General features: G+C 47.4%; 1 protein-coding gene across 2 annotated transcripts in view; it reads right to left on the reverse strand.

The window, feature by feature from the left end:
• Positions 1-17,209: 17,209 nt before the first annotated feature.
• The window catches only part of LOC306999122 (H-2 class II histocompatibility antigen, E-S beta chain-like), a 9,813-nt gene continuing 1,663 nt past the window's right edge, over positions 17,210-25,359 (reverse strand). Inside the window, exons 2-6 of one of the 2 annotated variants that reach the window (XR_013797731.1) lie at positions 21,717-21,992; positions 21,356-21,637; positions 18,730-18,862; positions 18,207-18,483; positions 17,210-18,109 (exon numbers count right to left, since the gene is read on the reverse strand). Coding sequence is in view for 1 of the 2 variants with exons in the window: in XM_079613602.1 (XP_079469728.1) it covers positions 18,471-18,483; positions 18,730-18,862; positions 21,356-21,637; positions 21,717-21,992 (704 nt within the window). In the remaining variant the exon portion in view is untranslated. Of the gene's footprint in view, positions 18,484-18,729; positions 18,863-21,355; positions 21,638-21,716; positions 21,993-25,359 lie in introns of both variants that reach the window. The other variant, XM_079613602.1, reaches the window with a different exon arrangement.

A 25,359-nucleotide genomic window follows, 5' to 3' on the forward strand; every position in this document is an offset into this window, starting at 1 on the left:
GTGATTGGCTGCTGTGAGATTCAGTGTAACCGGCCACTGCTGTGATTGGCTGCTGTAAGACCTCAGTGTAAACGCCCACTGCTGTGATTGGCTGCTGTGAGATTCAGTGTAACCGGCCACTGCTGTGATGTGATTGGCTGCTGTGAGATTCAGTGTAACCGGCCACTGCTGTGATTGGCTGCTGTAAGACCTCAGTGTAAACGCCCACTGCTGTGATTGGCTGCTGTGAGATTCAGTGTAACCGGCCACTGCTGTGATGTGATTGGCTGCTGTAAGACCACAGTGTAAACGCCCACTGCTGTGATTGGCTGCTGTGAGGTTCAGTGTAACCGGCCACTGCTGTGATTGGCTGCTGTGAGGTTCAGTGTAAACGCCCACTGCTGTGATTGGCTGCTGTGATTGGCTGCTGTGATACTCAGTGTAAACGCCCACTGCTGTGATTGGCTGCTGTGAGATTCAGTGTAAACGCCCACTGCTGTGATTGGCTGCTGTGAGACTCAGTGTAAACGGCCACTGCTGTTATTGGCTGCTGTGAGACTTAGTGTAAACGCCCACTGCTGTGATTGGCTGCTGTGATTGGCTGCTGTGATACTCAGTGTAAACGCCCACTGCTGTGATTGGCTGCTGTGAGATTCAGTGTAACCGCCCACTGCTGTGATAGGCTTCTGTGAGACCTCAGTGTAACCGCCCACTGCTGTTATTGGCTGCTGTGAGACTCAGTGTAAACGCCCACTGCTGTGATTGGCTGCTGTGAGACTCAGTGTAAACGCCCACTGCTGTGATTGGCTGCTGTGAGATTCAGTGTAACCGCCCACTGCTGTGATTGGCTGCTGTGAGATTCAGTGTAACCGCCCACTGCTGTTATTGGCTGCTGTGAGACTCAGTGTAAACGCCCACTGCTGTGATTGGCTGCTGTGAGACCTCAGTGTAAACGCCCACTGCTGTGATTGGCTGCTGTGAGACTCAGTGTAAACGCCCACTGCTGTGATTGGCTGCTGTGAGATTCGGTGTAACCGCCCACTGCTGTGATTGGCTTCTGTGAGACCTCAGTGTAAACGCCCACTGCTGTGATTGGCTGCTGTGAGACCTCAGTGTAAACGCCCACTGCTGTGATTGGCTGCTGTGAGACTCAGTGTAACCGCCCACTGCTGTGATTGGCTGCTGTGATTGGCTGCTGTGAGACTCAGTGTAACCGCCCACTGCTGTGATTGGCTGCTGTGAGACCTCAGTGTAACCGTCCACTGCTGTGATTGGCTGCTGTGAGACCTCAGTGTAAACGGCCACTGCTGTGATTGGCTGCTGTGAGATTCAGTGTAACCGCCCACTGCTGTGATTGGCTGCTGTGAGACCTCAGTGTAAACGGCCACTGTTGTGATTGGCTGCTGTGAGATTCAGTGTAACCGCCCACTGCTGTTATTGGCTGCTGTGAGACCTCAGTGTAACCGCCCACTGCTGTGATTGGCTGCTGTGAGATTCAGTGTAAACGCCCACTGCTGTGATTGGCTGCTGTGAGACCTCAGTGTAACCGCCCACTGCTGTGATTGGCTGCTGTGAGACCTCAGTGTAAACGGCCACTGCTGTGATTGGCTGCTGTGAGGTTCAGTGTAACCGCCCACTGCTGTTATTGGCTGCTGTGAGACTCAGTGTAACCGGCCACTGCTGTGATTGGCTGCTGTGAGGTTCAGTGTAACCGGCCACTGCTGTGATTGGCTGCTGTGAGATTCAGTGTAACCGGCCACTGCTGTGATTGGCTGCTGTAAGACCTCAGTGTAAACGCCCACTGCTGTGATTGGCTGCTGTGAGATTCAGTGTAACCGGCCACTGCTGTGATTGGCTGCTGTAAGACCACAGTGTAAACGCCCACTGCTGTGATTGGCTGCTGTGAGGTTCAGTGTAACCGGCCACTGCTGTGATTGGCTGCTGTGAGATTCAGTGTAACCGGCCACTGCTGTGATTGGCTGCTGTAAGACCTCAGTGTAAACGCCCACTGCTGTGATTGGCTGCTGTGAGATTCAGTGTAACCGGCCACTGCTGTGATGTGATTGGCTGCTGTGAGATTCAGTGTAACCGGCCACTGCTGTGATTGGCTGCTGTAAGACCTCAGTGTAAACGCCCACTGCTGTGATTGGCTGCTGTGAGATTCAGTGTAACCGGCCACTGCTGTGATGTGATTGGCTGCTGTAAGACCACAGTGTAAACGCCCACTGCTGTGATTGGCTGCTGTGAGGTTCAGTATAACCGGCCACTGCTGTGATTGGCTGCTGTGAGGTTCAGTGTAACCGGCCACTGCTGTGATTGGCTGCTGTGAGGTTCAGTGTAACCGGCCACTGCTGTGATTGGCTGCTGTGAGGTTCAGTGTAACCGGCCACTGCTGTGATTGGCTGCTGTGAGGTTCAGTGTAACCGGCCACTGCTGTGATTGGCTGCTGTGAGATTCAGTGTAACCGGCCACTGCTGTGATTGGCTGCTGTAAGACCTCAGTGTAAACGCCCACTGCTGTGATTGGCTGCTGTGAGACTCCGTGTAACCGGCCACTGCTGTGATTGGCTGCTGTGAGGTTCAGTGTAACCGGCCACTGCTGTGATTGGCTGCTGTGAGGTTCAGTGTAACCGGCCACTGCTGTGATTGGCTGCTGTGAGATTCAGTGTAACCGGCCACTGCTGTGATTGGCTGCTGTAAGACCTCAGTGTAAACACCCACTGCTGTGATTGGCTGCTGTGAGGTTCAGTGTAACCGGCCACTGCTGTGATTGGCTGCTGTGAGGTTCAGTGTAACCGGCCACTGCTGTGATTGGCTGCTGTGAGATTCAGTGTAACCGGCCACTGCTGTGATTGGCTGCTGTAAGACCTCAGTGTAAACGCCCACTGCTGTGATTGGCTGCTGTGAGGTTCAGTGTAACCGGCCACTGCTGTGATTGGCTGCTGTGAGGTTCAGTGTAACCGGCCACTGCTGTGATTGGCTGCTGTGAGATTCAGTGTAACCGGCCACTGCTGTGATTGGCTGCTGTAAGACCTCAGTGTAAACGCCCACTGCTGTGATTGGCTGCTGTGAGATTCAGTGTAACCGGCCACTGCTGTGATTGGCTGCTGTGAGGTTCAGTGTAACCGGCCACTGCTGTGATTGGCTGCTGTAAGACCTCAGTGTAACCGGCCACTGCTGTGATTGGCTGCTGTGAGATTCAGTGTAACCGGCCACTGCTGTGATTGGCTGCTGTAAGACCTCAGTGTAAACGCCCACTGCTGTGATTGGCTGCTGTGAGATTCAGTGTAACCGGCCACTGCTGTGATTGGCTGCTGTGAGATTCAGTGTAACCGGCCACTGCTGTGATTGGCTGCTGTGAGATTCAGTCTAACCGGCCACTGCTGTGATTGGCTGCTGTAAGACCTCAGTGTAAACGCCCACTGCTGTGATTGGCTGCTGTGAGATTCAGTGTAACCGGCCACTGCTGTGATTGGCTGCTGTAAGACCTCAGTGTAAACGCCCACTGCTGTGATTGGCTGCTGTGAGGTTCAGTGTAACCGGCCACTGCTGTGATTGGCTGCTGTGAGATTCAGTGTAACCGCCCACTGCTGTGATTGGCTGCTGTAAGATCTCAGTGTAAACGCCCACTGCTGTGATTGGCTGCTGTAAGACCTCAGTGTAAACGCCCACTGCTGTGATTGGCTGCTGTGAGGTTCAGTGTAACCGCCCACTGCTGTGATTGGCTGCTGTGAGATTCAGTGTAACCGGCCACTGCTGTGATTGGCTGCTGTAAGACCTCAGTGTAAACGCCCACTGCTGTGATTGGCTGCTGTGAGATGCAGTGTAACCGGCCACTGCTGTGATTGGCTGCTGTAAGACCTCAGTGTAAACGCCCACTGCTGTGATTGGCTGCTGTGAGATGCAGTGTAACCGGCCACTGCTGTGATTGGCTGCTGTAAGACCTCAGTGTAAACGCCCACTGCTGTGATTGGCTGCTGTGAGATTCAGTGTAACTGGCCACTGCTGTGATGTGATTGGCTGCTGTAAGACCTCAGTGTAAACGCCCACTGCTGTGATTGGCTGCTGTGAGATTCAGTGTAACCGGCCACTGCTGTGATGTGATTGGCTGCTGTAAGACCACAGTGTAAACGCCCACTGCTGTGATTGGCTGCTGTGAGGTTCAGTGTAACCGGCCACTGCTGTGATTGGCTGCTGTGAGGTTCAGTGTAACCGGCCACTGCTGTGATTGGCTGCTGTGAGATTCAGTGTAACCGGCCACTGCTGTGATTGGCTGCTGTGAGGTTCAGTGTAACCGGCCACTGCTGTGATTGGCTGCTGTGAGATTCAGTGTAACCGGCCACTGCTGTGATTGGCTGCTGTGAGGTTCAGTGTAACCGGCCACTGCTGTGATTGGCTGCTGTAAGACCTCAGTGTAAACGCCCACTGCTGTGATTGGCTGCTGTGAGGTTCAGTGTAACCGGCCACTGCTGTGATTGGCTGCTGTAAGACCTCAGTGTAAACGCCCACTGCTGTGATTGGCTGCTGTGAGGTTCAGTGTAACCGGCCACTGCTGTGATTGGCTGCTGTGAGGTTCAGTGTAACCGGCCACTGCTGTGATTGGCTGCTGTGAGATTCAGTGTAACCGGCCACTGCTGTGATTGGCTGCTGTAAGACCTCAGTGTAAACGCCCACTGCTGTGATTGGCTGCTGTGAGATTCAGTGTAACCGGCCACTGCTGTGATTGGCTGCTGTAAGACCTCAGTGTAAACGCCCACTGATGTGATTGGCTGCTGTGAGATTCAGTGTATTGGCTGACATGCTTGCATATGAAATAGCTACGTATTACATGTGAAACTCTCTCAAATACTTTTACTATTACAGCTATTATACGTTTTTACTATCACAGCTATCGAGATTAACGAATCGTCAGAAGTATTTAGATCTATTCCCATCAGATAAATGTTGCTGTGATGAGCATTGAGCAGATGACAGTCTGTTGTTGATCGCGAGAGTGAGGATCTTATCATTGCAATGCAGTTTCTGCACTCGCTCTGCTTTCACCAATGCAAACACGGTGATGTAAATACAGTAAGAGCTTCATGTGCAGTGTAACCGCGTCATTGATTTCATAACGAGTTTGGCAAGTGTCCAGATAAACTTGCGCTGTGTGATTGACAGCTTGGGCGAATGTAAAGTGATTGTTCTTTGATCGCTTTCTGTATATAATTTATTCACAATTTAAATAAGATTATTTTCATACTACTAAGAGAAACGATGTGAAGTTGATATGTTAGTCACTGGCTTGATTTACTGATGCATAAACAGTATTGAACGATTTTGAGAGAAAGATTTCCTGTCTGAACTTAAACAGATGTGTTTTGAGTCTGGATGTGACTACAGTAGGAGCACACCTGATCTCTTCTGGAAGCTGGTTCTGGTTCCAGCATAAAGGCCCTTTCACACTGGACGCGATTTTGACGCACGAATAATTTGGGCGATGGTTTTATTTTTTGATCAGCTGTTTGTGTAATGAGTGCTTCCACACCGAACGCGAATGTGCTGCGGCGAAAAAACTAAAAAAAAAAAATCTGCTTCGATGTCGATTTTTTTTTTACTTTTGCGGTGACAGAAAAGGCTTCAGCCAATCACATACAGTGGATTGTTTATTTGATTGCATGTAAACGTAGCCCTGATGATTTTAAGAGGACAGCTCACCTCAGCAGATCGCCAGACGCTGCTCCGGACCGATTGGTTCCTGAAGTTTGTGGCTTGTCTCGTCAGATGCGGTGCCACTGTCTGAAGGAGCTCCTCAAATTGTCCCACAGACATCCGAAAATAAGTGCGTGCGGAACCGGCCATGATAAAGTTCTGTGCAAGATTAGCATAGCTACTCCCCTTCAGACTCTCTGTTCTTTAAGATTGGGTGCACCCAAAACCTTTTCTGTCTTTTAAAGAAAATGAAAAGCTCGTCTTCACTGGATGATGATGATGATGATGACAACGTATCCATGTTTTCTCAGCTGTCGGCGCGAAAGTTTTGGAATGTTGAAGCTCTGAACGTCGCAAATTCGCGTCGCGGCTGATATGAATGGTTTTGACACAAACTATTCGCATGCGAACTATTCGCTTTTTCGTTTCGCTTTTTCGTTACGCGTCCAGTGTGAAAGGGCCTTAATAGCTAAAAGCGGACTCTCCTTGCTTTGAGTGAACCCTTGGTATTTCTAGTTGATGTGATCCTAATGATCTGAGTGATCTGTTGGGTTTATATTCAGTGAGCATATCTGCAATGTATTGAGCTCCTAGACCATTAAATGATTTATATACCAGTAATAATACTTTAAAATCAATCCTAAATGTGACTGGGAGCCAGTGTAAAGACCTGAGGACTGGTGTGATGTGTTCATGTGTTCTGGTTCTGCTCAGTGTTCTGTACGAGCTGCTACTGTCTTCAGTGAGGAGTCCATTACAGTAATCCACCCTGCTGGTGATGAAAGCATGCACAAGTTTTTCTAAGTCCTGACTGGAAACAAAGCATCTAATTCCTGCAATATTTTTCAGATGATAGTATGCTGATTTAGTTATTGCTTTGACATGACTACTGAAGCTAAGGTCTGACTCTAGAGACACACCAAGATTCCTGACTTGATTTTTAGTTGTTTGACCTCTAGAGTGAAGGTATGCGTTCACCTTGAGAACTTCATCTTTATTTCCAAACGCAATGACTTCAGTTTTGTCTTTGTTTAACTGAAGAAAGTTTTGGCACATCCAACTGTTTACTTCATCAATGCATTGGAACAGGGAGTCAATGGGGCTGTAATCGTTAGGCGATAGGGCTAAGTAGATCTGTGTGTCGTCTGCATAGCTGTGGTAAGAGATTTGGTTCTTTCTCATTATTTGGCTCATTGGAAGCATGTACAGGTTGAATAGGAGTGGCGCAAGAATTGAGCCTTGAGGAACTCCGCATGTCATGGATGTCCACTCAGACTTATGGTCTCCTATACTCACATAATAACCTCTCGCTTCTAAGTATGACCTGAACCATTTTAGGACTATCCCAGAAAGACCCACCCAGTTTTCCAGCCTGTCAAGAAGTATGTTGTGATCAACAGTGTCAAATGCAGCACTGAGGTCGAGTAGTACCAGCACTGATATTTTGCCTGTATCAGTATTTAAGCGAATATCGTTAATTATCTTTATGAGCGCTGTCTCTGTGCTGTGATGCGATCGGAAACCAGATTGAAAATTGTCAAAGTATCCATTCGAGCTTAAGAATTTGTTCAGCTGATTGAAAACAACTTTTTCAATGATCTTGCCAATGAAAGGAAGATTTGAGATCGGTCTATAATTGCTTAATATAGTCTTATCCAGATTGCTTTTTTTCAGGAGGAGTTTGACAACTGCAGTTTTCAGGGAGTTTGGAAAACTCCCAGAGAGAAGTGAGGCATTTACCACTTCTAGTGTCACGGGTCAGGGTGTGTCACCGGCACCTCTCTGTTGTTTTGTTTTGTCCTGTCATTTCTGCAGCTCGTGATGTGGGCAATTAGCACAATCACGAGTTGATCTTCCTCACCTGTTGCTCGTTTCCCCTACCCTTTATATTCCCAGCTGTGTCTACCAGTGTTGTCAGTGGATTGTTTCATGTCGGGTGTGCAGTCCTTGTCCGTTGGTGTTCTCTGTGTTGCTTAAATGTGATCTGTGTTCAGGAATCCTAGACGTGGGGGTCGGTGCAGGACTGTTGCCTGCTGGATCCTACTCTCGTCCATTGCTGGATATTCCTGGGATCTCTCTGTCTGTCGGTGGTCTCCTCTTCTCTCTACATCCGTGTGCGAGCTGTGCTCACAGGAACCACCAATAGACTAACACTTGTTCACTGTGTCACTGAAGTTTATGTTGTTCACTAAGTTTAGTAATAAACTTTTCACTTCTCATCACTGCATTTGAGTCCTCCTCATCTCTTCACATCAGGCCTACTCGACAGAATCCACTGACCAAATGGACTCAGCAGAGGAGACGGAACTGCGTCGGGCCATTGCTCAGCAGGGCGTTCTGCTAGGACGACAGCAGGAGGAATTAGCGGCTTCTCGTCAGGCCATGACAGAGATGTCACATCAGTTAGCTGCGATTACTCATCGGCTCGAACAGCTACAGACCAGTCCTCCCATGGTTCCTACAGCACCTGATCCACCTAACGCCGAGGTGGTAGTGCCTCGCCGATCCGAACCTCGACTCAACCCACCTGCTTCCTACTCTGGTGAGCCTAATTCGTGTCACTCATTTCTATCTCAATGCTCATTGACTTTTTCACTCCAGCCTTCCTGCTTTCTGACGGAGAGGTCCAGGGTTGCGTTTGTGATCATGCACCTGGCTGGGCTTGCGAGAGAGTGGGGAACAGCCATGTGGGACAATGAGAACGAGTGCTGCAGATCTTATGAGGGATTCTCTCAGGAGCTTCACAAGGTCTTTGATCGGTCAGCGTTGGCGACCGAGGCGGCACGAGCCTTGACGATGTTACAGCAGGGGACTCGCTCCGTATCGGAGTACTCAATTGAGTTCCGTACACTCGGGGCATCCTGTGGGTGGAATCCCAAGGCACAGTGGGACCACTTTCTTCATGGCTTAGCGGAACACATCAAGGATGAGATTTATTCCTTGGAACTACCCACATCACTCGACGGGTTGATTGATCTCGCCATTCGGGTCGATAACCGGATCTCCCTCCGTACCCAGACTCGGAGGGTGGGTTTTCCTCATAACGTCATCAACAACACACCAGTCATGAGAGGGGCTACTTCCCAACAAGTGTTATTTTCGGATGAGGAGCCCATGCAGATCGGGAGAGCCCATCTAACCATCACGGAACGCCGTCATCGCATGGCAAATAACTTGTGTCTCTACTGCGGAGAGGCGGGTCACATGGCGGCTGAATGTCCATTAAAGAAACGACGTGCTCCGTTTAAGGGACAGAGGATGGTGAGCGTCACCAACACACAACTGCCATCTGGTGGTCGTTCCATTCTGACCCGTCTCGTCAATTCGTTGTGGAGGTCGATGCGTCGGAGGTAGGAGTGGGGGCAATTTTGTCTCAGAGGTCCCTTTCAGACGACAGAATACACCCATGCGCTTTTTTTTCTCATCGTCTAACTCCTTCGGAACGGAATTACGACATCGGGAATAGGGAGTTACTGGCTGTTAAGTTGGCGCTGGAGGAGTGGCGTCACTGGTTGGAAGGCGCGGGGGTTCCATTCATAGTTTGGACCGACCATAAGAACTTAGAGTACATCCGTTCCGCTAAGAGACTAAATTCTCGACAGGCTCGCTGGGCATTGTTTTTCGGCCGATTTGATTTTAACATCTCATATCGCCCCGGTAGTAAGAACGGTAAGCCCGATGCGCTCTCACGGATTTTTGAAGTAGAGGCTGGATCCACTTCTCCAGTGACCATTGTGCCTCCCAACCGGGTGGTCGCGGCGGTTACTTGGGGAGTGGAGTCAAGGGTCCGTGAGGCGTTACGCGACGTCACTATTCCTGCGGGGTGTCCAGCGAGTCTGTTGTTTGTGCCGGAGCCGGTCCGAACTAGCGTACTTCAGTGGGGTCACTCATCCAGTCTAGCTTGCCACCCGGGAGCAACTCGAACATGTTCGTTAATCAAGCAACGGTTCTGGTGGCCTTCGATGGCGCGGGACACTCGAGAGTTCGTTTCAGCTTGTCCGTTGTGTGCGGTGGGTAAGGGCTCAAATCGACCCTCAGCAGGGCTACTCCGGTCACTGTCTATCCCTTCGAGACCCTGGTCACACATACCCATGGACTTTGTCACAGGTCTACCCCCATATAGTGGCAATACTGTGGTCCTTACTGTGGTGGACAGGTTCTCGAAGGCGGTTCATTTCATTCCCCTCCCCAAATTGCCTTCAGCGAGGGAGACAGCGACTATTGTCTTAGACCACGTTTTTCGCATCCATGGCCTCCCGGTGGACGTGGTTTCTGACAGGGGTCCCCAATTTGTGTCTAGATTTTGGACAGAATTCTGTCAACAGTTGGGGGCGACTGCGAGTTTATCTTCCGGTTACCATCCGCAGACTAACGGTCAGGCTGAGCGAGCAAATCAGGACTTGGAGAGAGTCCTGCGCTGTGTGGCATCGGCAGAGCCGTCGACTTGGAGTTCTAGATTAACCATGGTCGAGTACGCACATAACTCACTCCTGGTCTCGTCTACGGGATTATCGCCCTTCCAGTGCTGTTTAGGCTACCAGCCCCCATTATTTCCCTCCCAAGAGACCGATGCCATTGTTCTATCCGCGCAGACATTCATTCAGAGATGCCTTCGTACGTGGAGGCTTGCCAGAGAAGCCCTTTCCCGGACTGGTGAAAGGAACAAGGCGTCGGCGGACCGTCACCGTTCTAGGCCCCCACTTTACATGTGTGGTCAAAAGGTTTGGTTGTCAACCAAGGACATTCCCCTCAAACTTTCCGCATGTAAACTGGGACCCAAAATTCTGTCACGGGTCAGGGTGTGTCACCGGCACCTCTCTGTTGTTTTGTTTTGTCCTGTCATTTCTGCAGCTCGTGATGTGGGCAATTAGCACAATCACGAGTTGATCTTCCTCACCTGTTGCTCGTTTCCCCTACCCTTTATATTCCCAGTTGTGTCTACCAGTGTTGTCAGTGGATTGTTTCATGTCGGGTGTGCAGTCCTTGTCCGTTGGTGTTCTCTGTGTTGCTTAAATGTGATCTGTGTTCAGGAATCCTAGACGTGGGGGTCGGTGCATGACTGTTGCCTGCTGGATCCTACTCTCGTCCATTGCTGGACATTCCTGGGATCTCTCTGTCTGTCGGTGGTCTCCTCTTCTCTCTACATCCGTGTGCGAGCTGTGCTCACAGGAACCACCAATAGACTAACACTTGTTCACTGTGTCACTGAAGTTTATGTTGTTCACTAAGTTTAGTAATAAACTTTTCACTTCTCATCACTGCATTTGAGTCCTCCTCATCTCTTCACATCAGGCCTACTCGACATCTAGGAGATCTGCTTCTAAACAGTTTAACACACTTTCGAAGAAAGATGTGGGAAGAGGGTCAAGGGCGCAGGTTGATGTTTTAAGGTGCTGTACGGTTTCTTCTAAAATTTTGCCATCAATTTCTTTGAAATCAGACATAGTAACTACTTTCTCAGGTTGTGGTCTGATCTGTCTGACCCCAGTGCAACTCAAGGATGTGCTGATCACCTTTCTGATATTATTGATTTTCTCAGAGAAGAAAGAAGCGAACTCACTGCACTTGCTGTCTGAGAGCATTTCACTGGGAATCTGGCTCGGGGGGTTTGTCAGTCTCTCTACAGTAGCAAAAAGAGTGCGTGTGTTGTTTAAGTTGCTGTTTATAATATTTGAGAAGAAAGTCTGTCTAGCTTTGCCTAGTTCCATATTGAAAGCATGGATGGTGTCTTTGTAGATGTTATAGTGGACTACAAGTTTTGTCTTCCGCCACATGCGCTCTGCTTTTCTGCATTGTCTTTTCATATTTTGCACTGCTGTTGAGTTTCTCCAGGGTGCTTTTTGTCTACCACTCTTCCTGACTTTCACAGGAGCAATATCATCAATTACACTTTTAACTTTTGAGTTAAAAGAATCAAGGAGAAAATCAACAGAGTCAGCAGATATGCTTGGTGTTAAAGACATAGCCTTCATAAATAGTACACTAGTGTTCTCATTTAAGCATCTCTTCTTGACAGACACAGATCTAGCTTCAATGGCAGGAGAGATCAATATATCAAAGAAAATACAGAAATGATCAGACAGTGCTACATCCTTAATAACAATCGATGAAATGTTTAGACCCTTACTGATAAGTAAATCTAGAGTGTGATATGTGAAAGAGCTCTCGCAGGAGGAGGGCGAGCGGGGCCAGCAGGCTTTGGTGGTTGTAGGGCCTGCCGTGTTTTGGTTGATATCTGGGGGCTTGCAAAAGAGTGGGATAGTTTGGTTCCAGCATACACCAGTTTTTCCATTCTCTCTGAGAAGCACAGAAGTGGAGATGCTGGAGATAGAGATAGCGTGTCTGGTGAGAGGGTCTCTGGTGTTATCGGAGGCTGTAATATGCTGACCTGGTTTCCCTGGCTGTTTTCCAGGAAGTCGTCCTTGGGTGCTGAATCTTGGAGCAGTTCTAGTATGTCACAGTCTGTCTGTGGTGAGCTCTGTGGGCAGGGCTCAGCCATGAGCAGAAGTTGTTTTGGCTGAGTGGTGTTATCATTGTCCTTGTGTGACGTGTCAACCGCATGTGTGAAGTCCTGTGGTCATTTATACTGTGTCCAGGTGTGTGCGTGCCATTCAGGTTGAATGGATTGGCACACACTGCAGAAGGATGATTGAGGGAGAAGTAGATATTGTCCTTTAGCACTCTTGAACCAAGTTTGTTTGGGTGGTGTCTGTCCTGTTGGAACAGTTGCCTCTGACTCCAGAAAAGATTGAAGTTGTCAATGAAGTTCACTCCTTTTATATTGCAGGTTTTTTGGAGCCATGTATTAAGCCCAAGCAACCGTGAAAACCTGTTTGTTCCTCTTGCTGGGAGTGGTCCACTGATGAATGTTTGTACTTTCAGTCTTTTAAGTGTTTCAAAAAGTTCATTGAAATTCTTCTTGAGGAATTATGACTGCTCTTTATGAATATAATTTGTCCCCACATGAATGATGAGTCGATTTGCAGTCTTATGTTTCATCAGAATGTTCTCAAGTTCCCTGTTTACATCAGAAGTTGTTGCTTGTGGAAGGCAGCACGTAGTTGTATCCCTGCTACTAATGTTTCTGATAATGGAGTCGCCCACTATCAGAGTCCTGGGCTCGGCTGCGCTCTGAGCTCTGTGCCGCTGTCTGCTCGACCTTGAGCGCCAGTTAGCATCAGTGTTAGCTACTGGCTTATCCAGTCTGTGTTCGATCACATTCATCACGTTTGGGGATTCCTCATTTACATTCATTAATACTTCAAATCTGTTCTCAAGATGTATAGGCGGTGGTAGGAGACCAGTGTTTGCAATCCTTGTCAGAGCCGTATCTGGGGTAGAGGATGCTACTGCGGCAATATGTGATACTCGTGACAATCTGATGTCTCGAGTGCCTTTGGGTCTCGCTCCCTGTGTGTGCCATCGATTTGTAAGTCGATCAGCTTGTTTCTCTACACTCAGTATGGCCTGTTGAGGAGCAGTAGATTCATGGGGCTCACCTGCTGTATGCTGAGGGCGTCCATGACGGAGCTCTGTTGTGTGCAGTGATGCCGGTAACGCGTTACTTAGAAACGCGTTACTCTAATCTGACCACTTTTTTCAGTAACGAGTAATCTAACGCGTTACTATTTCCAAACCAGTAATCAGATTAAAGTTACTTATCCAAGTCACTGTGCGTTACTATTTTTGCCATTTTCCTCAGTAAAAATTAGGGGTGTAATATGCGATATGAAACCGAAATCGCGACACTCAGATCCACGAACCTGTGTCGCGGTGTGAGAAGGCAGAATCGCGAAACACCCTTCCAACTCCCAGAGTTATCCTTCCCGTCCAGATCCAATGCTACCACATCTTTTAATTACTATTAGTATTATTTGAAGTCAACATTATAAAATACGTAGACCTACACCACAAAACTAGTTGAGGATACATTCTTTAAAATTGGGCAATTCCAGCGTTATGGACGTGACATTTGCAGTAAAAAACTTGAAATATAAATTCTCAGAAAATGCATTTAATACCAATATATTGAAACGTCTGTTTATATATATATATATCCATACTCCCTTAATAAATGAGACCATACATTAGAAAAATATCAGTTTCTACACACATGCGTTTTATATTTAATATGATAAATAGACACTGCGCAAACCAAAAGTAATACTACCCACCGGATGAAGAAGGGTTGGCTCTCCACAGAACATAAAATATCCATTTTATTTTATTTTTCGTGTTTGCACGTAAAAAACAATGTTGCGGACGCGACAGTTCTCTGTTACGGACATGACCGGTCTGAAAGCGAAAGCGGCACTAAAATACTTAGTGCTTTTTCACAGAGACCTCAAACAGAAACCACAAAGCATTTCTTTAAAGTGTATTTCGTTTTGTATTTTTTGTATCTTAATTTTAATCAATGTTTCATCGAACAATTGCCTGGATATTTAATAAATAAGAAAATATAGCAGACAATAGATAATCACGACACGCGGTGTGGGCGCGTGCTGGAGCGCATCTCATAAATGAACCAAAACTCAGCGTATAAGGTAGCCTACTTGTTTCACAGACCTGAAAAATATATCTATATTGAAATGTACTTTTAAACAGAACAATTCGAAATGAAAACAGACTGCTCTCTGATTATGTAAATCCGTATGAAATGTGCATTTCTCTCTGGCACGTTCACTACTTACAGTGAAGATCGCGAGTCAGCATCGTCAACTTCATCTTTGCAGCAGACACTGACAGAAAACACTTGTTTATTAATAAACAATTAAAATGTCTTCTTGCTATATGTTTGCTTGCTATAGGCCTACAGCTTTTAGGTGCTTTATTGGCAGCGCCACCCACATGTAGCCTACATCAACGCGTCACCACCGCATCACCCCGTCACTATTTTGAGTTTGTGTCAGCTAAAGATGGCAATATTAAGGTTCGTTGTACAATCTGGTGGCGACAAAGTGCTATCTAGCTGAAAAAAAAAGACTACATCAAATTTGAAGAAACATTTGGAGTCAGGTCAAGATAAAGGTCTTATTTTATATTTTTGAAAAACAAGTATTTATGTTCAGTGAATTAAAGAAAGACTGTCATTATTTTATTTTTAAAAAACATGTATTTATGTGAAGTCAAGAAAGACTGTCTTTATTAAATTTTTTATATAATTTTTTTTTTTTTTAAGTTCAGCTTAAAATTGACGTTACTGTTAAAAATGCACTTCCAATAAAGTGAGTGTTGGCAAAACCGGTTGTCATTTTTATGTTGAGGCGTTGGAGGTGTCATCGGCAGCTGCTGAATGTAACTAATAAAGTAACTTGTAATCTAACTTAGTTACTTTTAAAATCAAGTAATCTGTAGAGTAACTAAGTTACTTTTTAAAGGAGTAATCCGTAATCAGTAATCAGATTACTTTTTCAAAGTAACTGTGGCAACACATGGTTGTGTGTCCCGTCTGCTTTGGTGGTCCCGCAAATAACTTTGTTTCAAGAACTGCAATCCTTTGTAAAAGTCTGTGGCAATTGCTGCAGCAAGTAGATTCCAGAAGAGGCATTTTCTCTTATCCTTATGCAGTTGTGTTTTCTCTTCCCCGGAATGTAAGCTTTCAGTGGGAGGCTGGTCGAGTAAAATAATTCTGATTTTTGTAGTAATCCAAGCGTTTGAGCCAAGCGGCAACCTCCCTGTCTCTCTCTTGAAACCAACACGGAAGTGAATTAAACGGCAGTTCCTCGACTGGCCGCTTGAGGCTGCTGCAGAAGGGAGTCAAATCTGTATCTCCCGCATGTTAAAATGCCCATCTTTACAGCAGAAAGAAACATGTTTACAGCCTGGTTCTCTCTGTGGCTTTGGTCTATACAGCTAATGTTGCCCTTCATAACAACTGTGAGGGGGGTGAATTGTTTTATAACTCACCCGTTTAGTTGATTAATATTTAAAGTTCTGCATAATTAAGGGTGTGTCCACTTTTGAGTGACAGGTGGAGTCCCGCTGATGTCAATGCTAGCCGGTTAGCCGTCACTTCACCTCAGCAAATTCCAGCTGCTGAACTTGCCATCTCTGCCGTGTTTGTGCTTTTATTCGGGATTATTTCATATAATTTAATACACCCATTACTTCGCCCACTGCTTTGGATTCCGCCGTTGTCGTCGAGTATCCATTCGAGAGAACCAGCGCTGTAATGTTATTCCAGTTGTTCTCCTCTGTGAACATCATTCACTAATGATGTCTGACAATTTCGTTGCTTTTTGGAGTTTTCAGATTTAAAAACGTCTATAGATATAAGGCTACACTCGTTCTGCAGTGCCGTTGCTCTGGAACAGATTATAACATGCTTATGTGCCGTCAGATGAAATCCTGCAGGTCGGTGCCTCTCCGTCCATGCAATAAATGCACATCCTTGAATGAGCGCGGATTTCTAGCGCATTTACTTGAACTTCATAGGTAATATATCTATGTTTTGACCCATTTGAGAATTGAGATGCGGCCAAAATCAGAATTTAAAATGGACTGAATAATAAAGCTCAACGAACTTGACGAGCGATGCCGCGCTGACGGACCATAGACTGTAATAAAGAGTGACTGACATGTAACTTATGCACATAATCACGGTCACACACACTTTCGGAGTAATATTGTACGTTAAAGTTACTGCATAATACATTTTCAACTAGCAGAACAGCTGTACAGAATCACGATACACAGTCTCACTTGTAGCTATGTCTTTTAACTATTATAATATTTCGAAGGGCAAAACCAGGACCTTTTAATTGCCATTCTGATTTTAATCATCAACTGTCAGTGTCACTTTAGCGCGAGCCCCTGTGCAGTCGCAGACTTGGTACTGTGAGTAGCATATAGCATTAGCTCCCAAGCCTGAGCTAACCATGAAGCTAACTCCATAACGTCGCGCTAGGTGGGCGTGGCTTCAGATAGCCAGGCTCCTCAGCTCCGCCTCTTTGCCCATATTCTGTTATCCGGGAGTGACGAGCAGTGACGCGAGGCCAAGATGGCGACGGCCGGCTCCGCCCACTTTAGGCTTCAAAAACACTCTTCAGAAACCTACGGGTGACGTAGGAATAGAAATTCATACAGGTTTGAAACAACTTAAGGGTGAGTATATGATGACAGAATTTTCACTTCAAAAGTGAACTAATCCTTTAATTAGTGAAATTTAAGGTATTTTTTAACATGTTGCAACTGTTGGGGTCAGTTGCAACATCTGCTTCTTCCACTCAAATAAATACTGTGAACGATGTGTCATATGTAATCATCTTTAAATGGTACGTGTAATTAGCAGACAGATGCAAGTTTAATATATACAACATTGGTTGGTCTAGTCCAAATAGTCTCTGAGTAACTGAGAGAAATGCAAAAAGTGTTGCAACCGTCCCCAGTCTCCCCCTCCACCCGCTACTGATTTTAAGTATATTTTTCTAAATAGATGTTTAGAAAATAAACGTATATTTTGACTTATATTTACTTATGATACTTATATTGTAAAGTGTGTTAAAAGTAGTATTGTGAAAATAGGTAAAAGCATGATGTCAATATAGGCTACTTTTTATATATTTAAAGATGGTACAATTTTTTGTAAGTATATCTGCAATGTACTGTTGAAAAGAGAATATATTTGACATACATTAAAGCATAGTTTTTGCACCAGTGACTTGCTGCCCCCTACTGGCAGGGTCCCGCTGGTCTCCATTCTGTAAAGCCTTATCACAATAACACGACAATCTCTGTCTGCAAGTTGTGTCACAATGTGTGATAGACAGTGGCGTAGCGCAAACACACGGTGGAAACGCAGATATTCTGTGTGGCGTTGATGTGTTCATTCTTTATATACTATCTCCTCTTCAGAACTGAGCAAACTAGACTGGGAACTATAAAGAACTGAAAAAGGGAAGAAGGAAACAAGCTAAATACAGGAAGATTATGGAGTGTTACAGGAATGTATAACAACAGTTTTATGATAAGCCTGTCAAAGTTAAAATCAAGTTAAACCAGTTCAGAAACGTACACAAGCAAACCTGATTCCAAACCACAAGGAGTTATCATAAATAATAACAAGCACCATTACAATGAGTCTTTAATGAGAAAACCACTTCCATATTGCTGATGGCGTGCTTTTTATAAATCCAACTGAATATATAACCTAAAATGTTCCGTATGGCTGAGTCTACAGTAATTCGAGAATGTCACCGTGGTTTTCTCCCAGTACACAGAGCACTGGTGTTGAACGGTCATCTGGTTTTGACCACAGCTATAAACTGGCCTTCATGAGCTCTTCCTGCGGTGTCTTTAACTCCTATGTACTACACTTAAACTAATCATTGTTACAATGCACTTATAGTGTACATACATGTTTTTACATTCTACATATATTTATCAAATACTCACATCTATAATTACAGCATATGCAAGTTCAGAAATGAATTGTTGACCTTCCCATACCTCGTAACCCTCTCTTAAACCCAAACCCGTCCTAGCCGTACCCGTATCCCTCCACTATAGCAGCTCAAACGCTTCACACGGCTATACAAATGAGCTATAAAGGGGATGTGAATTCCCAGAGCAAACACACTTTAGTGGGAGTGGAGAAAGAAGAGGAGGAGAGATGGGTCGAGTGGGAGAAATCACGAGAAGACATGATCAGACTGACATCATGACTGTCAATATTGCTGAAATATTAGCCAGAAACATGACTCGGGTATGATGCTCTAGTTCTGTTTCCATCGTCATGTTTATTATGAAACCTCATTGAAGAGTTAGACTGATAGTTGGAGATGACGAGGCTCCTTTCAGTCAGTATGAGGACCTGCAGACGGTGAGATTAATATTCATGTTACTGGGCTTGATGATTCAGTATGTCATTATATGTGATTGCTAGAGATAATGTTAGATCACACAGAAATGAGTGAAATGTCAAATTTACATCATTAACGTGGTACTATGATCTTCTCTATTCAAATAAAAAGAGTAATTAGTTGAAAAAAAAATCCCATGATGGTTATAGTTTATTGTTCGTTAACTGGACTGCAGTCTATCACTGGCTTGCTCTCACCTCTTCAGACCAGCTGATGTTATCTTGTAGTACAGGAATCCAGCGGCTGCGATGGTGATTCCCAGCACCAGTCCAGCCGTTTCAATGGTGAATAATAGTTGCATATTAAACTCAAACTCCGGGACAGGGGGGTCTGTGAGAGACAGACATCGCTCTATTATCACAATAGCATTAAATAGAGTAAGGGTTAATCTGTGGCTAGCTGTGCATTAGACCGTTATAAAGGGGTCGTCGGATGCCCATACAGGAAATATGCTAATACAAGAAATATGCTAATACAGGAAATATGCTAATACAGGAAATATGCTAATACAAGAAATATGCTAATACAAGAAATATGCTAATACAGGAAATATGCTAATACAGGAAATATGCTAATACAAGAAATATGCTAATACAGGAAATATGCTAATACAAGAAATATGCTAATACAGGAAATATGCTAATACAGGAAATATGCTAATACAGGAAATATAAATATAGGCTAATACAGGAAATATAAATATGCTAATACAAGAAATATGCTAATACAGGAAATATAAATATAGGCTAATACAGGAAATATAAATATGCTAATACAAGAAATATGCTAATACAGGAAATATGCTAATACAGGAAATATAAATATGCTAATACAGGAAATATGCTAATACAGGAAATATAAATATAGGCTAATACAGGAAATATAAATATGCTAATACAAGAAATATGCTAATACAGGAAATATAAATATGCTAATACAGGAAATATGCTAATACAGGAAATATAAATATAGGCTAATACAGGAAATATAAATATGCTAATACAAGAAATATGCTAATACAGGAAATATAAATATGCTAATACAGGAAATATGCTAATACAGGAAATATAAATATGCTAATACAGGAAATATGCTAATACAGGAAATATAAATATGCTAATACAAGAAATATGTCTGCGCTCGTGGGCGGAGCATGAGCAATATGACATCATATCCAAAATCCAAACGGCCTGATTATTGAGGCTTATTGAGGATTTCAAAAGAGGAGTGCATGGGTTTTTTTCATTGTATGGTGGTTGCATATACACACATTTATATGCAAACCCCGTATAAAGGTCATCATATCATTCAGGTCATTTCCTGCACTGCTAGCCGTGGATTGTGCTGCTCATACCGTGGTCTTTTACCAGCACTGGCGACTCAAAGCTGTTACTGATGTTTACAGCACAATATTAGACGGTTATTTTCATCAGTTAGATCCAGCATTCTGCCCGCTTTATATCAGACACAGGGATACAGCGGTGCAGATAAATCACATTCATTTGAATTCATTATCAAGAGAGAGAAAGAGATCCGTACCTGCGTCTGTTCAGTGTCTACAACGATACTATGAGTCTGATTAAAAACCAGCGATGTTTCTAGCCTGGAAATCCAGACCCAAATCCGAAAGATTAAGGGTCTGGCGTCGAGTAATATAAATCACCCACTCTAGGGGCGGCACCAAGCATGTGTTTGAAAATCACACTGCACGCAATTGGCTAACACTACGACCAATCACAACTAAGCCCCATGCGCTTAGCTACCGGCGGAGCTACCTGCTATATTAGACTCTTGCCGTATCCGGGCGGCAAAACTGGAAAAACATCCTTCTTGCAAAGGAACGATTCGAGCGCCGTCTTCTGTTCCTCTTTTAGAGAAAAGCCAAGTCTAACTCGTTCACTGTAGCGGCCAAAGCCGTTTCAAACAGCTGGTGTTCATCCACAGCCATCTTGCAGTGTTTACTAATGACTTCGATGTCGCAGCGCTGTCGTCTTCTCGCCTCTGGCCCGCCTATATCAGAGAACCCGCTGTGATTGGTGCAGCTCGGATACAAGGGCATGTTAATGAGCATCATTACTCAACGCCAGAGAGACTCGCTGAGCAAACTCAACTTGTGCTCTCGCGAGAACTCTGGTTTCCAGGGTACCATGTTCCCCCGGTTGCTGAGAAATACAATGTAGCGATTCACTAACTAATCTGATTTATTAATAAATGCTGATACGTTTCTGTGCATTAATTAATGACCCTTTTCACATTTCCGGGTTTCTTAGCGGACGTCGTCATAGTTGGGTAAACTTCAGTGAATGAGAGACTACATTGATATATATTGTCTTGTCTGAAATAGCAAAAGAAGACTCCACAATAGTGTTTCCACAACTTTCAAAAAGAGTTACAAAAATAGAGCGAGTTTAAAACGGTAAAATGCGTCATCACAGTCATCATAGAACGTTTCTTCAGCTGACTTGGATCTTCCTGTGCATTAAAGCAGTGTTTCTGAAACCTGTCCTGAAGGACCCCAACGCTGCATGTTTTCTTCTTCTCCCTAATCAAACTAACCTTATTCATCAGCTCAGTATCACATGGGTTAATGAGCAGATGAGCTGACTCAGGCGTGTTTGATTAGGGAGACAAAGAAAACGTGCAGTGTTGGGGTCCTTCAGGACAGGTTTCAGAAACACTGCTTTAAAGGGTTTTATTGCACACCTTCCAGCCAATCAGAATCGAGTATTCAGACAGACCATGGTATAACTGTAAAATATATGATTTACTGTAATATTATAGTGTAACTGGTGTGTGGTGAGGCCTGAGACAGCTCTCTCGTACCCCAGTCGTAGATCATGGGCTTGCTGAAGCTGGCGTGCTCCACCACACAGGAGATCTGCTGTCCGGCTTTAGGAGTGTATTCTAGCTCAGAGTGGGTCTGGTAGAGCCAGTCTCCATTAGGCAGCTCCTCAGTGCTGGTCACGTCAGACGTCACCACTACACCGTCCTGCAACCAGGACACTGTAATCGGCTCAGGGTAGAAGTCGTACACACTGCACATGACCAGCGCCGGGTGTGTGTTATCGCCTGGCATCACTGAACTGAGCTTCACCTTCGGCTGCACTGAACCCAGAAGAGACACATGCTCAAGTACTTCTACATGTTTAAAAGAGGAGTTCTGTGCGAGCCTTATGTGCCGTACCTGTTTTGTTGTAGACGGCTGCTTCTGTGAGTTTAGCGTTCGGTCTGCAGAACACATCCACTTGAGCCCTGGCTTGCTGTAATATGCTTGCGTCTTTGTTCCACATCTCTGCATTTCTCACTCCAAACTCAGTAAACCCCACAAACTTGCCCACAGTGCTGTTAAACTTTAGGAATGGATATTTGTTGAAGTAAAAGCCTTCAATGTACACCATGTCACTGAGATCAGGGGAGCTGTAGATGCATTGTGTCCAGCGGTAATTGTAATAGCCATCCGCTGAAAAATAATGTCTTCATGAGATCATTTGTACAATAAAAACACAAGCACTTGAACACATCAGCCTGTTATTACCATTCTAAAACATCACGTCCTATCCACATTATTAAAACATCTATACCGACGTTCACTTCACAACTAACAGTTTAAGAAGTCAAGTCAATAGAGCAATAGTGCGCGAGAGAGACTAAGTGTGTCTGCGCGCGAGCAATAGTGCGCGAGAGAGACCGAGTGTGTCTGCGCGCGAGCAATAGTGCGCGAGAGACCGAGGGTGTCTGCGCGCGAGCAATAGTGCGCGAGAGAGACCGAGGGTGTCTGCGCGCGAGCAATAGTGCGCGAGAGAGACTGAGTGTGTCTGCGTACGAGCAATAGTGCGCGAGAGAGACCGTGTGTGTCTGCGCGCGAGCAATAGTGCGCGAGAGAGACCGAGTGTGTCTGCGCGCGAGCAATAGTGCGCGAGAGACCGAGGGTGTCTGCGCGCGAGCAATAGTGCGCGAGAGAGACTAAGTGTGTCTGCGCGCGAGCAATAGTGCGCGAGAGAGGCCGAGTGTGTCTGCGCGCGAGCAATAGTGCGCGAGAGAGGCCGAGGGTGTCTGCGCGCGAGCAATAGTGCGCGAGAGAGACTGAGTGTGTCTGCGTACGAGCAATAGTGCGCGAGAGAGGCCGAGGGTGTCTGCGCGCGAGCAATAGTGCGCGAGAGAGGCCGAGGGTGTCTGCGCGCGAGCAATAGTGCGCGAGAGAGGCCGAGGGTGTCTGCGCGCGAGCAATAGTGCGCGAGAGAGGCCGAGGGTGTCTGCGCGCGAGCAATAGTGCGCGAGAGAGGCCGAGGGTGTCTGCGCGCGAGCAATAGTGCGCGAGAGAGACTGAGTGTGTCTGCGTACGAGCAATAGTGCGCGAGAGAGGCCGAGTGTGTCTGCGCGCGAGCAATAGTGCGCGAGAGACCGAGGGTGTCTGCGCGCGAGCAATAGTGCGCGAGAGAGACCGAGTGTGTCTGCGCGCGAGCAATAGTGCGCGAGAGAGACCGAGGGTGTCTGCGCGCGAGCAATAGTGAGCGAGAGAGACCGAGGGTGTCTGCGCGCGAGCAATAGTGCGCGAGAGAGACCGAGTGTGTCTGCGCACGAGCAATAGTGCGCGAGAGAGACCGAGTGTGTCTGCGCGCGAGCAATAGTGCGCGAGAGAGACCGAGGGTGTCTGCGCACGAGCAATAGTGCGCGAGAGAGACTGAGTGTGTCTGCGTACGAGCAATAGTGCGCGAGAGAGGCCGAGGGTGTCTGCGCACGAGCAATAGTGCGCGAGAGAGACCGAGTGTGTCTGCGCGCGAGCAATAGTGCGCGAGAGAGACCGAGGGTGTCTGCGCGCGAGCAATAGTGCGCGAGAGAGACTGAGTGTGTCTGCGTACGAGCAATAGTGCGCGAGAGAGGCCGAGGGTGTCTGCGCGCGAGCAATAGTGCGCGAGAGAGACTGAGTGTGTCTGCGTACGAGCAATAGTGCGCGAGAGAGACTGAGTGTGTCTGCGTACGAGCAATAGTGCGCGAGAGAGACCGAGGGTGTCTGCGCACGAGCAATAGTGCGCGAGAGAGACCGAGGGTGTCTGCGCGCGAGCAATAGTGCGCGAGAGAGACCGAGGGTGTCTGCGCGCGAGCAATAGTGCGCGAGAGAGACTGAGTGTGTCTGCGTACGAGCAATAGTGCGCGAGAGAGGCCGAGGGTGTCTGCGCGCGAGCAATAGTGCGCGAGAGAGACCGAGTGTGTCTGCGCGCGAGCAATAGTGCGCGAGAGAGACCGAGTGTGTCTGCGCGAGAGCAATAGTGCGCGAGAGAGACCGAGGGTGTCTGCGCGCGAGCAATAGTGCGCGAGAGAGACAGAGTGTGTCTGCGCACGAGCAATAGTGCGCGAGAGAGACCGAGTGTGTCTGCGCGCGAGCAATAGTGCGCGAGAGAGACCGAGGGTGTCTGCGCGCGAGCAATAGTGCGCGAGAGAGACTGAGTGTGTCTGCGTACGAGCAATAGTGCGCGAGAGAGGCCGAGGGTGTCTGCGCGCGAGCAATAGTGCGCGAGAGAGACCGAGTGTGTCTGCGCGCGAGCAATAGTGCGCGAGAGAGACCGAGTGTGTCTGCGCGAGAGCAATAGTGCGCGAGAGAGACCGAGGGTGTCTGCGCGTGAGCAATAGTGCGCGAGAGAGGCCGAGGGTGTCTGCGCGCGAGCAATAGTGCGCGAGAGAGACCGAGGGTGTCTGCGCGCGAGCAATAGTGCGCGAGAGAGACCGAGGGTGTCTGCGCGCGAGCAATAGTGCGCGAGAGAGGCCGAGGGTGTCTGCGCGCGAGCAATAGTGCGCGAGAGAGGCCGAGGGTGTCTGCGCGCGAGCAATAGTGCGCGAGAGAGGCCGAGGGTGTCTGCGCGCGAGCAATAGTGCGCGAGAGAGGCCAAGGGTGTCTGCGCGCGAGCAATAGTGCGCGAGAGAGACCGTGTGTGTCTGCGCGCGAGCAATAGTGCGCGAGAGAGACCGTGTGTGTCTGTGCGCGAGCAATAGTGCGCGAGAGAGACAGAGTGTGTCTGCGCGCGAGCAATAGTGCGCGAGAGAGACCGAGGGTGTCTGCGCGCGAGCAATAGTGCGCGAGAGAGGCCGAGAGTGTCTGCGCGCGAGCAATAGTGCGCGAGAGAGACCGAGGGTGTCTGCGCGCGAGCAATAGTGCGCGAGAGAGGCCGAGGGTGTCTGCGCGCGAGCAATAGTGCGCGAGAGACACCGTGTGTGTCTGCGCGCGAGCGATAGTGAGCGAGAGAGACCGAGTGTGTCTGCGCGCGAGCAATAGTGCGCGAGAGAGGCCGAGGGTGTCTGCGCGCGAGTAATAGTGCGCGAGAGAGACCGAGTGTGTCTGCGCACGAGCAATAGTGCGCGAGAGAGACCGAGGGTGTCTGCGCGCGAGCAATAGTGCGCGAGAGAGACCGAGGGTGTCTGCGCACGAGCAATAGTGCGCGAGAGAGACCGAGGGTGTCTGCGCGCGAGCAATAGTGCGCGAGAGAGACCGAGGGTGTCTGCGCGCGAGCAATAGTGCGCGAGAGAGGCCGAGAGTGTCTGCGCGCGAGCAATAGTGCGCGAGAGAGACCGAGGGTGTCTGCGCGCGAGCAATAGTGCGCGAGAGAGGCCGAGGGTGTCTGCGCGCGAGCAATAGTGCGCGAGAGAGACCGTGTGTGTCTGCGCGCGAGCGATAGTGAGCGAGAGAGACCGAGTGTGTCTGCGCGCGAGCAATAGTGCGCGAGAGAGACCGAGTGTGTCTGCGCACGAGCAATAGTGCGCGAGAGAGACCGAGGGTGTCTGCGCGCGAGCGACTTCAAATAACAATGACTCTGAATTTTATTCACCGTCTTCAG

This window comes from Phoxinus phoxinus, assembly GCF_949152265.1.
Source record: "Phoxinus phoxinus genome assembly, chromosome: 5".
Taxonomy (NCBI): domain Eukaryota; kingdom Metazoa; phylum Chordata; class Actinopteri; order Cypriniformes; family Leuciscidae; genus Phoxinus; species Phoxinus phoxinus.